At 39.8% G+C, this 14,379-nt stretch overlaps 1 protein-coding gene across 3 annotated transcripts in view; it reads left to right on the top strand.

Annotated features, from left to right (window-relative positions):
* Positions 1 to 14,379, top strand: part of SEMA6A (semaphorin 6A) — a 133,383-nt gene that overhangs the window by 87,998 nt on the left and 31,006 nt on the right. For all 3 annotated transcript variants that reach the window (XM_039467787.2, XM_003920675.4, XM_010339603.3), the window contains exons 9-16: positions 416 to 504; positions 1,658 to 1,875; positions 5,702 to 5,833; positions 7,974 to 8,129; positions 9,533 to 9,709; positions 10,074 to 10,214; positions 10,302 to 10,382; positions 12,611 to 12,669. In XM_039467787.2, coding sequence (XP_039323721.1) covers positions 416 to 504; positions 1,658 to 1,875; positions 5,702 to 5,833; positions 7,974 to 8,129; positions 9,533 to 9,709; positions 10,074 to 10,214; positions 10,302 to 10,382; positions 12,611 to 12,669 — 1,053 coding nt within the window. The remainder of the gene's footprint in view (positions 1 to 415; positions 505 to 1,657; positions 1,876 to 5,701; positions 5,834 to 7,973; positions 8,130 to 9,532; positions 9,710 to 10,073; positions 10,215 to 10,301; positions 10,383 to 12,610; positions 12,670 to 14,379) is intronic.

Here is a 14,379-nt window from a genome sequence, read left to right on the forward strand (position 1 = left end):
ACATGAAAAGAACTGAACAGTGCATTCATAGATGGGGACTGGGGCTTGGAGGTGGTGGGGAAGAGGAGAAAAGCTATTCACAACCCTACATGAGTCGGGGTGATGAGGCAATGCATACAGAATCTTCTCTGTAACAGGCGCATTCCATTGTGAAAAATAAAATTACAGAGATATGCATAACTTGGCAATTCTTCACTGTTGATTGCAAAGCTTCTGAAATGTATAATTTGTAAGTGTGACTGCCTTGTGAAATCACTAGCACTTGCACGTGTGAAGTCATTAGAAATGGTTAGTGTTAACCAAATGTCTAATGGCCCTACACTTTTAATTAATAACATGTCTTTGGCTGCACTTGATTGAAATTCTGTTAACTCTGTGTGACATGTTCCCAATTAAAGTGCCTATTTGTCTACAGAACCATACTTTGTTCAAGCAGTGGATTATGGAGATTATATCTACTTCTTCTTCAGGGAAATAGCAGTGGAGTATAACACCATGGGAAAGGTAAGAGGGGATGCTGTCCCTGGCTCACTTTGTCACATTTTCAGAAATTCACACCTTTGGACAAAGGTTATAAATGATCTTGAAATGAGAACCATAAATCTAATAACAGAGTGCAGTCCGGAAGCCCTATCTGCTTTTTCAGAACGGTAACAAATCACAGGAAATTTCTTAAGTATTTCTATTGAAAATTTATGTTTGGTTGGTTTCATGCTGACGTTCATTCATGCTGAGATTCAAGTATCTTTTTATTTTATTTATTTATTTAGTTTGAGACGGAGTCTTGCTCAGTTGCCCAGACTGGAGTGCAGTAGTGCAATCTCGACTCACTGCAACCTCTCCCTCCCAGGTTCAAGTGATTCACCTGACTAAGTCTCCCGAGTAGCTGGGATTATAGGCATGCACCACCATGCCTGGCTAAGTTTTGTATTTTTAGTAGAGATGGGGTTTTGTCATGTTGGCAGGGTGGTCTTAAACTCCTGGCCTCAAGTAATCCACCTGCTTCAGCCCTCCAAAGTGCTGGGATTACAGGCATGAGCCTCCATAACTGGTCCAAGATTCAAGTGTCTTGAGATGTGGTTTCCAGATATACTCAACAGTTTTTTTTTTTTTTTTTCTTTAATTGAGTTGCTTCACAGAGACTGTAAATATCCAGTATCTTTAATCAAATTGAGTCTTGATTTTTTGTCTTTATTGCAAAAAGCAATACAACACTTAGGGGATGTCCATTTTAGCCCTTTTTACCAGAGAGTGGATCAAGGTCCCTAAGTTGGAGGGCAGCATAGAATGCCAGGGTTGATTGCACAGATTCAGGGCCCAGAGATAGCTAGCGAGGATGGCAGAGATGCTGCATACAAAGTGAGCTTTTGTTTGAGGAAATAAAAAGCTAAGCAGTCTGTATGGAAATGAGTTTGTGTGGCTGAGAGTTGATTCCCTCAAGGATTTATGGCTCTGTATTAAATGCCACAGCCTTATCTTTTAAAACATGCTGTTCCAATGCTGAGTTTTCCTCTTTTTTTTTTGCTACTGATTTTAGAAACAGTATTAAATTAAGCACCTTGTTGTTTTGTTTCTGTTTTCAAGGAATGCAAGTTCTAGTAAGATCTCCTTGCAAAATGAATGCATTTCATTCTCCCTATGTGTTTTTCCTTTACAGGTAGTTTTCCCAAGAGTGGCTCAGGTTTGTAAGAATGATATGGGAGGATCTCAAAGAGTCCTGGAGAAGCAGTGGACATCATTCCTGAAGGCACGTCTGAACTGCTCAGTTCCTGGAGACTCTCATTTTTATTTCAACATTCTCCAGGCAGTCACAGATGTGATTCATATCAATGGGCGTGATGTTGTCCTGGCAACCTTTTCTACACCTTATAACAGGTAATCGTGCCCTAGCTGTGTTGACCTCATCAGTTCTTCCTGGCTTCCTTCTCCCAGGGGGTTCTCTTCTAATAAACAGTATTTGCAACTGACTGAAAATTGCATTCACTGTGTGTAGCTTAGGAAGCACTTAACACTTAGTTTTCATCAACAAATTAATAGTTTATAAGCACTATTAGGTTAGGTTTTAGGAAAAGTAATTAGATAAATTATAACAATATCTTCTATTTATATAAGCCTGGTATATGAACACTTTTCATGTATTATTTCTAAACCCATCCAGTAATCCTAGAAACTAGATAATATTGTCCTCTTTTTCCACTTACTGAGCTCAACATATTGTACTACCTGGTCCAGGTAGTCAGTAGATGGAAGAGGCAGCTTTGCAAGTCAAGAATGTTTCTCCTGTCTCTTCTAGGTCATCAAATAATTTGCAGTATTTGACTTTTAATATTCTCATGACTGGATCAAATCTTTTGAAGTAAAAACATTGGAAATGTATTAAAATGCTACAGGGTGAAATCTAGAATTCAAATGAATTCTAGGGGACTTTGGTTATTGTCCTGTCCAAGGAAGAAGTCCTTGGGCAAGCTCACTCAACAAGTTGGGCCACAGCTCAGACCCCAGAAGCAGCGTCATAGTCTGACTCTGGAGTCTCTACTGAGGATTTGTAAATTGTCAAATATTGTACATACAAATTATGAGTGTCAGCCTAGTCACTCCTATTTTTGTATCTAGTTAAAGCGAAGACTTCAAGCAACTAAATGATGTGCTAGTAATTGTTCCCAGAGCAGTGAAAATGTGTACAGAACAGAAGGAAAATAAGCATTAGTGGTTTTCCTTGGTACTCAGCTCTCTGTGAAGCCAACAAGATTTCAACATCTTAGTACTATTGTGCGAAAATGATCCTAACTGTGTGTATGGTCGTGAAATCTAAATTCATGCGCTATGTTCTCATTTCTATACAGAATTTGGGGTGTTCTGTATTGAATATCTTCCTCTACTAATACACTGTTTTGCTTTGAATTAATCTTTTGACAAAGACTTTTAAGAACTTGATGAGTGCCTGAATGACAGGAACAAAATGATAAAACTGGAGGGATAGCATCTAGAAGTAAATGCTTAGGAACTGAGTGGAGCCCAGAAAAGAGCATCCTTCATGAAGGATGAAATCATGTTCCTCAATTATACAGAGGACAAGACTCAAGCTCCCCACTGGAAATAATACGAAAATATAAACCCATATTGCATCAAGCAGTACTCAGTTAGATTTAAGTAAGCTTTAAACATCTGTAGTGATTTTTAGACTTGAGGATAGAAACGGCATTTAAAAATTCAGGCTTTGATTGCTCATACATCAGAACCTATCTCTCTAGAATTTTGAAAAAGTATACTGTCTTGGCACATGGAAATGCAGGGGCTGATGGAATCTAAGATCACATTTCTAGTTTTTGTTTTGTGTTGCCTTGTTTTTTTAGGATGTGGGTTACTTTGCGATTCCAATATAGTAATAAACCCTTGACTATTGTAGATGATTTCATCTAAACTATTTTCTTAAATGGCCCCTAAGAAATATCTACTTAGTGCATGCTTATGCAGTCTCAGAAATCATACTTGTTTTCTAATCTAACATCCACCTAAATATATGCATACCCATTGCCATCTATAAATTATAGTCCCTCTGTTTTTACTTTCTCTGGTTTCATCCCTCTCTGCTTTGTCCTTCACACAAGCAAACTTGGTCATGGCAAATTGTTTCAAATCCATTATTTGCCCTGAGGATAAAGCCCTAGCTCCTTGGTATGACACGCAAGCCCCCGCAGGGTCTGGCCCCATTTCCTCCTCTAGTTCATCTCCTCCCATCCTCTGCCATGCAGCCTGTGCCACAGGCTGATCAGAGCAAAGATTTACTCCTTGAATGTGCCATGCTTTGCCTGTTCATTGCTTTCTGTGAGAATGTGCCCAACTGACCAACGACTGCTTCCTGAAACCCCGCGGATGCCTCAAACGTCAGTCACCTCCCATGGGACCTTGTGCATATTCCTTTTACATTCTGTTCTTACCATATTGTCCTGAAGATATTGTTATTGTTGTTTTGTTATTATCCTTTTTTTTTTTTTTTTTCTGAGACAGAGTCTCACTCTGTTGCCCAGGCTGGAATGAGTGCAATGGTGCCATCTCTGCTTACTGCAGCCTCTGCCTCCTGGGCTCAAGCACTTCTCCTTATTTTTGTTACTATTCTTATACTTGCCTCCACACTGAAATGTGAGCCAACTGAGGGCAAGACCAATGGTGTTTGTGGAGCACTTACTGCCTCAAGTAGGGATCCCGTACACATATGTTGAATGAATGGAAGATGGGAAGAAAGGAGTGAAGGAAGGTTGGAAGGAAAGAAAGGAAGGAGGGAGAGAGGAGTGTAAGGAAGGAAGAAGAAAGGATTTCACAACTGATTCTAACCTCAGGAAGGCTACAAAATCTTAGGATATCTTTCGTTATTATGAGGTGCATCATAAAATACTTCAAGCAGTATTTATCCAATTTTTCTTAATATATAAGGCAAATACTATATGTAAATGTGTTACTTTCAGAAAAGAAATATATGACAAAGAGTCTTACAAAATTAAAAAAAACAATGCGAAGTTTCTGAAATTCCAAAACAAATGGGAATCGCGGTCTTATACACTTAATTCTGTGAACAATGCATATACACGTATGAATTTATATACATTTAAAATTTATTTTGCCATCTTATTTTAAATAAGCATTTTAAGCTTCTCTGTGTTTCTTTATTTAAGGAACACATCAATAATTTTCTTATGAATTAAAGATGGAATAAAATTCTCCTAGTCATTTATGAAGTATTTTCATATCTGTTCAATATTTGCAAAAATCAAGACAAAATCTTCTCTCTGGATGATGTTGCCGCACTGCAAGGCACCCATGTCTCTTGTCCTGTATGTTCTGGCCATGTAATGACCCACTATCTCAAAGCCTGATTAAAACTCTTGGCCAGCTGGTTCCTGCAATTTATTTGATCAAAATCAAGGAGCAACTATAGTCAAAAACAAATGTGGGTCCAAATGTAAACAGTGTACCCAGATGAATGAATAATTCATTCCTTCCCACCATTGATTAAAAAAGGAAATCTAAGTCCTTCCAGGGTTGCCAGGCAAGGATATAATTATAGGTGGAGCTGACGGCCATTAATATTATTTAGCACTTTATAAAGTACTTTATTTGCAAAGTGATGGCATTTTAGAGACTTAAATTGTTTAGTCTTAATGCAAGTATAATCAGGAAGATGATAAAAATTTAAATGTACAGAGGCTAACATAAAATGTCTGTGGGTTTTTCCCCCCACAAACATATTCTCACACACCTTCAGATTGTTGGCTTGAAGAACCAAATTCAAAGAAGCCATATGTGGACGATGGGAGATCACTTTTGTTTCAAATTTTCACCGATATTAGTGATGCAGAATGCTCTCCAGAGACATCAGGGTCATGGGCTGATAATTAGTATCAGGGAATTCATGAAACTTCTTTTCACTAGCTCAACAATTCTTCCTTTATAAATAGAAGCATTTCAAGAGGCAATGTAGACATGAAGGGTTTTTATCTCTCTGTGAGCTTGCTGTAACTAGCCTGTTCTTTAAGGCAATTGTTGCAAATTTGATTGAGAGAAATTTTTTCTTTATGTACTAAGATCCTTACATTTATAGTGTCCAGGTAGGAGCTTTAACTTTTACTTGCTGTAATAAGAAAGTTTCTCTGGAGTTTGTTGCAAACTGTATACATAACACCTGGTGTGAAATGTCATGTTGTAGCATCCCTGGGTCTGCAGTCTGTGCCTATGACATGCTTGACATTGCCAGTGTTTTCACCGGGAGATTCAAGGAACAGAAGTCTCCTGATTCCACCTGGACACCAGTTCCTGATGAACGAGTTCCTAAGCCCAGGTATGTGCAAATATTCATCCGGATATTTTAAACTTTAGAAATGGCAACGCTTGCACCTCCCGTAATGAACATCTGTGGACTGCATACCAGTGCCTTCCATGTAAGCCGAGCAGATTGCCTCCATCTCATTAACCAAAACCCAAAGTTACCTTCTGATATGGTCAAACCAATGTTCCTCTAATCTTCTGCTTCACCTCCATTTATGTTATTTATCCAACGTAATACTACAACGGATGAAACCATCTGAGGCCTCATTGGCTTATAGTTGGGAAAACTGAGGCCCAGAGAGGTAAAGGGTATTGTACAAGTTCACATAGCTGGAGGGATGATTTCCACTGCTTCGGTCTGCTTCCTTTCAATTTTATAGAGACCCAGGTCTTTAAACCCAAATAAAATATGAAATATAAATAGTGTTTCCCGGCTTTTGTGGCCAAGCTGATCAGAGCTGAGTCTAGGACTCCAGACCATGGGTGAGAAGAATCCAGCGGTGCAGTGAACCACTAAGACGTCTCTGGTCTGCCAGGTTTGGGTCTGTTTTGGGTCCAGATACAGTGGAGTGTCCTTCTCCCCAAATCATGCCTTAGAATTGCTTTCATGGGTTTATTATGGTCCAGAGTCAACCTAGACACCTCTAAGTCCTATCTCTTCCAGTCCTTGCACTAAACAGGCAAATTCATCCTAACTGGGACAGGAGAGAACTCCCCCCAAGCCCTTTGCCTGCTTCTGTCTGTGGCACACACTTACACCTCCATCACAGCATCTGCACTCCGAGTTCTGCAGAAACAACCCATGGTGTCTGTCTTCCCCTGGAGTTATGTGCCTCTGGAAGGAAGCTCAATGTGTTACTAATTTTTTTTCAACTCTCTCCTGCAACCTGCAGTCCTCCCACAAAATACCTAGCCAAGTACACTTACATGAACTAACTTAGACGATATAAACCACTTACACCCAGAGGAGACACTGAGTGGTGCATCCATCTTCATTACCTGAGATATCTGGCATGTTGATACCCTGTTACTTATGGACAGCAGATTAGGTATGGAAAGCACACCCCAGCAACCTCAGAGAGATAGTCTTAAGTCATTGCCTGGGATTGTTAACTACCTTCTGGATTGGCAGGAAAGGGAGTTAACCCTGAGGGACTGGGTTTCAGAAGGTTCTTATGTCATACCGTCTCCTGGGTGAGTAAAGATGGTATCACTCAACCAATACCAGCACACATACTTTAATTGATTTTCTGCTAATGGCAGTGAGTTTACCCTCATCCTTCCACATGACTGCCTTGTCCCTCTTGGAGCAGTCAGGATGCTTTTGAGGGGCTGGCTGGGTTTGTGCCTGAGGCAGTGTGGGCATAGAAGTGGTTCACGCTGGTGTTGTGAGGGTCCAATCGCCTCTCCTGCACCACCCAGGCAAACCAGGTGTCTTGACAAGATGGGCTTTAGTGTTTCCCTGATCTGACTTTGCTGGGATAACCTTTGACTCCTGAAACCATAGAATTTCTTATCGTGGCACATTTTGCTGTCGTCATTCAATTACAAAAAGATGACCTTTCAGGAAAGAATCTGATATCATTGGCTTTTCATACCTGCCAAAAGCAAACAAAAATAAAAACAATAAGAAACAAAACCAAAATGTTCTGAGTGAGCCCCAGATAATGAAACATGGTTACATGGAGTCTTGCTGGCATGTACCCTGGTGACTTTTGGAGAGTCTTTGCTGTCTACACTTACGAAAACGTCAACCTGATTCTCTCCCTCTGTAGAGTAAATGCATCAAGAATCTCTAGCAGCCTTTTTGGATAAGTAGAACCATTCCCAAGATATGTGCAAACACACTCACTCACTTGTTTCAAGCTCCATCACTATTTATTGAGGTTTGTTTGTGCTTCTGGGAGGAAGCCAACCTGCCCCCAGCTGAAGCTGAACTGTTCTGGCTGAGGCTCCTGTATGAAATGAGGAGGCGGCTCAGAGGAAATCTCAGCATATTGTACTTGGTGGCATTCTGCATTGTTCAACTTCCTCCTCTCAGGCTGCAGTACATTCTCCTCCAAGCCAGATGCTTAGAGAAGCAGTTCATTCAAAGAATTTGCCATAAAGCACAAAATAAACTTCCTCCCTGCTTACACTTTGTTTCATTTTAGGCCAGGTTGTTGTGCCGGCTCATCCTCCTTAGAAAAATATGCAACCTCCAATGAGTTTCCTGATGATACCCTGAACTTCATCAAGACGCACCCGCTCATGGATGAGGCAGTGCCCTCCATCTTCAACAGGCCATGGTTCCTGAGAACAATGGTCAGGTGGGTGTCAAGCAAACCATGTCCTCATGGATTTCCTAACTTCGTCTCATGCTCGTAGAACGTATCAGTGGATCAAGTTTTGAAATGCCACAAACATCTTCTGCTATTCTGGGCATTCATTCAGCTATGAAATGCTGGCTGGTTGGTTGGATGCCACCAAACCCCTATTCACACATTCCCAGGGAGAAGAGCTCCAATATTTTCAGGCTAGTTAGTCACATGCCAGCAATTAGAGGAAGGAAATAGCTTTCCTTCCGGATTAGCCCATTGATCCAATCTGTGCCAAACAGAGGAGCAGTGAAGGAGAACCAGTGAATGGATGTGGATATCTGGTTGGTTGGAAATGATTACAAAACCTGCAGTAGATTCCACCTGAGCACGGCTCCTGGACTGTTAGCTGTCACCCAGAGCACGGACACCGCATTCGCCAGTGTGAAGGATTCATACCTTAGTATTCTTTTTCTGAACTGGTGGCCAACAGTAAAGGGAAAGCCAATTAGAGATCTGCGATAGCATTGAAAAACTCTTCCTTGTATTTATTTCGAGATGGTTTTCAAACAGTTCAACGGGTTTTCCCAAGTACTATCCCATTGTGGTAGCCATCAAATAAAATGTTAATTAACTTTGCCACTATTTTTATACTATGACTTTACTAAAATATATTAAAGCAGGTAATGGCTCTAGCATATAAAATGGAAACCATGGTATATAACTTCCAGGAAGGTCTGTGTTTTCTGGTTCCAGCTGTGGTATTTTGGAATGACCAATGGATTTCAGAGAAAGAGGGTTGCTGGTAGGACTTATTCTAGGTATGCCCTTCACCTTTAGCTTTAAATGGATATCACTGGGGTTGCAGCTCCTTACAGTTTTTAGTAGTGCCATTAGCGCCCCACCTCCCCATCCTTTACAACTCTCTCAGCCCCTCTACATAAAATTGAAAAGCTTTCCAATCAAACATTTTGCTGATGAAGGCTTTGTACCTCAGAGGAAGAGTATGGAGAAATGGCAGTCATTGCTTTTCAAGGTTAAACTAAAGGTTAAATGAACTTCTTATTACTTCTTACCCTCTTCAAAGGAGATATCATTCTTTCCTTGTTCATGGAAGGGATTATTGCTAAGTGGTTTCAGGTGGTTTTGACTATCTATTGTGGAACTCGGTACACACATACACACACACACACACACGCACACACACACACACCTCCTTCTTCCCCTTTGGAGCCACACTAACGCTCCGCAAATGGAAATAAAGGGCCAGAATCACTTAAGAACACTATTTGTATGCATACATTTTTCTTGAGATTATTGCTAGAAAGCTATGTCACAGCTGTTTCAAGTGGAACAGGGAACACTTTAATGATAGACCAACAAAGAGATTAAAAAATGTGATCCTGTCATTTTAGATACCGCCTGACCAAAATTGCAGTGGACACTGCTGCTGGGCCATATCAGAATCACACTGTGGTTTTTCTGGGATCAGAGAAGGGAATCATCTTGAAATTTTTGGCCAGGATAGGAAACAGTGGTTTTCTAAATGACAGCCTTTTCCTGGAGGAGATGAGCGTTTACAACCCTGAAAAGTAAGTAGAATATTTGGTTCTTTCTTAGTAATTACTTGCTGTGCTATTATGGTCCCTTTCATTCAGAGAAAATCATGGCTGACTTAGGTTTTACGCATTTTAGATGACCTTTCAATGCTGTTTGTAAAAATTTTTTAACACCTAAAAAGCATTATTTTCTCCTTGCCAATATGTGTGTGTGTTTATATAGATACATAGATACGTGTGTGTTTACGTGTGTGCAGGGGCATAAGGATCTGTTTGTTTCACTGTCGGTTAGATCAGATTAAGAGATTGCCTTATGAGTTGGGAAGTGGGATGTGAGGGTGGTGCCCAGAAAAAGAGAAGAGTCTATTCATGATATTATCTTGCCTGATAAAATCAGATGCAGCTATGATGGAGTCGAAGACAAAAGGATCATGGGCATGCAGCTGGACAGAACAAGCAGCTCTCTGTATGTTGCATTCTCTACCTGTGTGATAAAGGTTCCCCTTGGCCGGTGTGAACGACATGGGAAGTGTAAAAAGTATGTATTTTGCCCCACTGACAACTAGAAAGTCCATGGTGGCTGGAAAACAGTCCTAGGTAGCTCATGCCCATCCTCTTCCTACAGAACCTGTATTGCTTCCAGAGACCCATATTGTGGGTGGATAAAAGAAGGTGGTGCCTGTGCCCATCTGTCACCCAACAGCAGGTAAGGAGCCTGAGGTGTGGGAGAGGGTCAAGTGGCTTCCAGCCACGGTGCATTCTAGATGTAAGGTTTGCTCTGCTCTCACACACCACCACACAGCTTTCTGTGCACAAACTCCAGCAATGGGACTGTCAGCCTTTATCCTTCCCTTTCCCGTTTCATAGAACCTCACCACATCACATGTGGCAGCTTTCCAATTGATTAATCATCTTTGGACTGATTAAAAACACAGAATGGAAACACAGTGGGCTTCGACGTATTCTCTGGAGAGAGGGACAAGAAGGTGCCTGCCTTGATCATCATGGTGGGAAAAGCAGAGAAAAGGAGCAATAGGATAACAATTAGATTAGTGAGTGGTTTGTCCAGCCATAGCAAAACTGGCTGCTGTAATTGACTGTGCAGGGTTGAGAAGAAATTGCAGAACATTTGTTAAGCAATGCAGTTGTACGGCAAGCATGGTGTGTACATCCAATAAACCTTTTCCTGCGCCGAAAAACGGTTGACCGTATGACTCATTAGGCAGTCAATCAATACTTGGCAGTTCTCCAACAGATCAGCTAAATGAGGCCAGTCCACCATGCCTGTGATTTTGGTGTTGAAAATTGTTACCCTGGCTTTAAATGCTTAGATGGTAACGGCTAAGAGGTTTCTTTCTATGCTTTTACTTCAGTGAATGTGAAATCCAAAATACATTTGCAAAACTACTCAGTGCTCGCTCATCTTTGATGGGTTGTGGCAACTCAAGGAGGTTAGAGCAGCACAGATCTTCCTTCGACACAGCCATTTCTTCAACCTCCCCAGATCCAATGGGGAAACAACCATCTTTACATCGCTCTGAGCCTCGTTTCCTATTTCAGAATAGCTAAACAGACCAAACGGCGTATCTGATGACCACCGCATTCCCATAAACAGAGCTAATGATAACTATATGATCTGACCTGGAAATTTGACTAATGCAAAAGGTTGACTCACTGTATATTATTAGAACAGCTTTGCAAGTAGCAATATTGACATGCTATAATATTAGAGCATTGTACCTTTTCATGGGAACCCTCAAGGTAGAGGAGAATCACAGAGTGTGGTGAGGGGAGCTACAGAATGACCTATGTCCTTTCTATGTTCAATATGTGACCAAATAAGACTGATTTCTTAAAAATTATTTTTAAGTCAATGTAAGAACTCCAAAATAGTTTCCTCAAGGTTTGCATTCATATTTCAATGATGCTGGCATTGCTCAAAACATGGAGCACTCCCTTTGGAGAGCAGGCTCCAGGGCATGATGAATATTGGCTGTCATTATCGTTAGAAATCTTCATCTTTTGAGGAATTTGATTTTTAATGTGGCAAAAAGGATTAGAAACCAAACACGGCAGATTATTAGATCAAGCTGTGACTTTCAACATAGTTTTCCTATATGGCTCATAAATAAACTCTGAAGGCAGTTGCAAATAAGAGTTTCAATTATATTATGAGAATATGTACAAAGCGTCCCCAAAGGAGAATGACTCTGGTATGCTTATTTTAAAAATCAAAATAGCTTTTATTAAAATTGGTTTTATTAACGTCATGTGGCTTATACAGCCCAGTGGTGACCTAGTAGACTTGGAAGAAACGTAAGCATGTACAAGAGAATGAGAGTAATACTCCCAAGGACTGGGGCAGGGCTGTGAGCAAACGAATAGCCAAGTGGTCTCCAAAAAAGGCACCACCGGCTCCTGTCCCCTCACTGCCACTTGGACCTTTGAACACTTTATCATCCAAGTTTTTAGATAGATAAAGGTCTAGGCAAAGAAACAGATAAAGGTTTAGAAAGGCAAGGGTAGGAGTGAAAAAGAGAGTAGAGAGGAAAAGACTTTTCTTTTTAATTTATAGACTTCTATATTGTTTATATGAGGAGTGTATTTTAACATCTAAACTTCTTAAATGCTTAAGAAATGCTCAGAGAATTAGAGTAAAAGAAGGATATAAATAATCTGCAAACTAATTATCTCCCTGAATATTATCTGAATTCACTGCTTAAACCACAACTTCTCTTTGGAGAGTCGCCTAAGACTCATTTCTGTAAACTTCAGAGATAAATTTTCAAGCTATTATCTATTTCTTTTTTGCACCTGCCACTCAATTTATCAAACTGTGTTAACTCTCTTTAGTGAAACTTAAGACTCATTTCGGAATAATGACTCCTATTATTGTATTCATTTCTGTCTCTCTTCCCCTTCCTTTTTTAAAAGACTGACTTTTGAGCAGGACGTAGAGCGTGGCAATACAGATGGTCTGGGGGACTGTCACAGTAAGTACAGTCTTTTATCCATTTTTATCTTTGGGCAAAGATGCTTTCAGTGAAAGGCCTAGATACATCAGCTCACATGTGGAACTGAGTGCAGCTGACACTAAAGCATTCGTAAATGACAGAAATCATCTTGTAAATATCAAATAAAGAAAGCAGTGCGTTCTAAAGCCAGTTGTCAGTGTTGTCACTATAAATGCTGGCACCTATTTCATTAATTCTAATGCAGAGGAACACATTCACTCTAGAGGATATTAATTACAGCAAAGCAGTAAGTTAAATCAGCATTTCCATTACAAAATGACAGTTTTGCTGTTTTTTAAAATGGGCTTTTATACTGTCAATTTTAGCCAAATATCAAAAAGATTGATCATTGTACTCTAGCTTTTTAATTGAGTGAGCCTGTTTTATTCTTGAACATATTGACTAATGAAAGTAATTATGTTTTTAAATTAGATTTGTGTCTATTACCCTATGTGATAGGAAAAAAAATTCAGAAATAACCCGCAAGTACAAGGCAAATCAAAATAACTTGGTGGGTTTTTTTTGGTTTTTTTTTTTTTTTTTTTTTGAGACAAAGTCTCACTCACTGTGTTGCCCAGGCTGGAAGTGGCACAGTCTGCACTCACTGCAACCTCCAACTCCCGGGTTCAGGTGATTCTTGTGCCTCAGCCTCCCAGGTAGCTAGGACTACAGGTACCTACCACCACACCCAGCTAATTTTTGTATTTTAGTAGAGACGGGGGTTTCACCGTGTTGTCTAGGCTGGTCTTACACTCCTGACTTCAGGTGATCCCCCTGCTTTGGTCTCCCAAAGTGTTAGGATTACAGGTGTGAGCAACCGCACCTGGCCAAAATAACCTTTTTATAGGAATTGGCCTACTATGCAAATTTCAGAGTTCATTATTAAATGGTAGCATTTTAGTTAGAACTTTATATAAAAGATCTTGCTCAAATTTCTGCCCAGTTGTCCTGTGACCTGATTAATATCAATATTCTTCTGAAAATGCTTTTTTTGCTAATTTAAAGAACAATACCAAACTCTTGGAAAATATGTCTAGTTTGTGCTGTTTCAAATATTACATATGCTGAATTTCAAGAAGCTTGCATTCAAAATGGCACCAAATAATATCTCTTAAGGGAATGAAGCTATATTACTTCTGATAACTTGATTCCTTAATGAAAATCATGGATATAACTCTGAATCTCAGTCGTGAGTACTGAAATTTCAGACTATAAAGTGTCATTCAACTTTCTACCTTATCTTTTTTGGAGATTAGTTATAATCAAATAAAGAAGGCTAAAGTCAGCCTTATCTCCAAATCTTTGCCATATATATTTTTTTCATTTACAAATATAATATACAGGCAAAAATTCTTTACACAAAAAATGCATGAGTAAATAAATAAACATAGGAGAAGTGTCATCAACAAAAGATACATGTTATGTGTATGCGTTCATCTCTGTCAGGGAAATAGTTTGATGTTCCATCAGTGGACCCTAATCATCTTGATGCATTATAGTTTTATTTGCAAGGAAACGGGTTTTAAGACGTGTGTGTGTGTGTGTGTGTGTGTGCACATGTGCACGCACACGTGCTTTATTAACAGTTTAGCTGACGTTAATGAGCCATTTTCATCACATTTATATTACTTGTGATAGTGGCATCTGTAGAAAAATAGGGGTGTAGATTTGGATCAAATCAGAAAATAC

Source organism: Saimiri boliviensis, chromosome 1 (assembly GCF_048565385.1).
Source record: "Saimiri boliviensis isolate mSaiBol1 chromosome 1, mSaiBol1.pri, whole genome shotgun sequence".
Taxonomy (NCBI): domain Eukaryota; kingdom Metazoa; phylum Chordata; class Mammalia; order Primates; family Cebidae; genus Saimiri; species Saimiri boliviensis.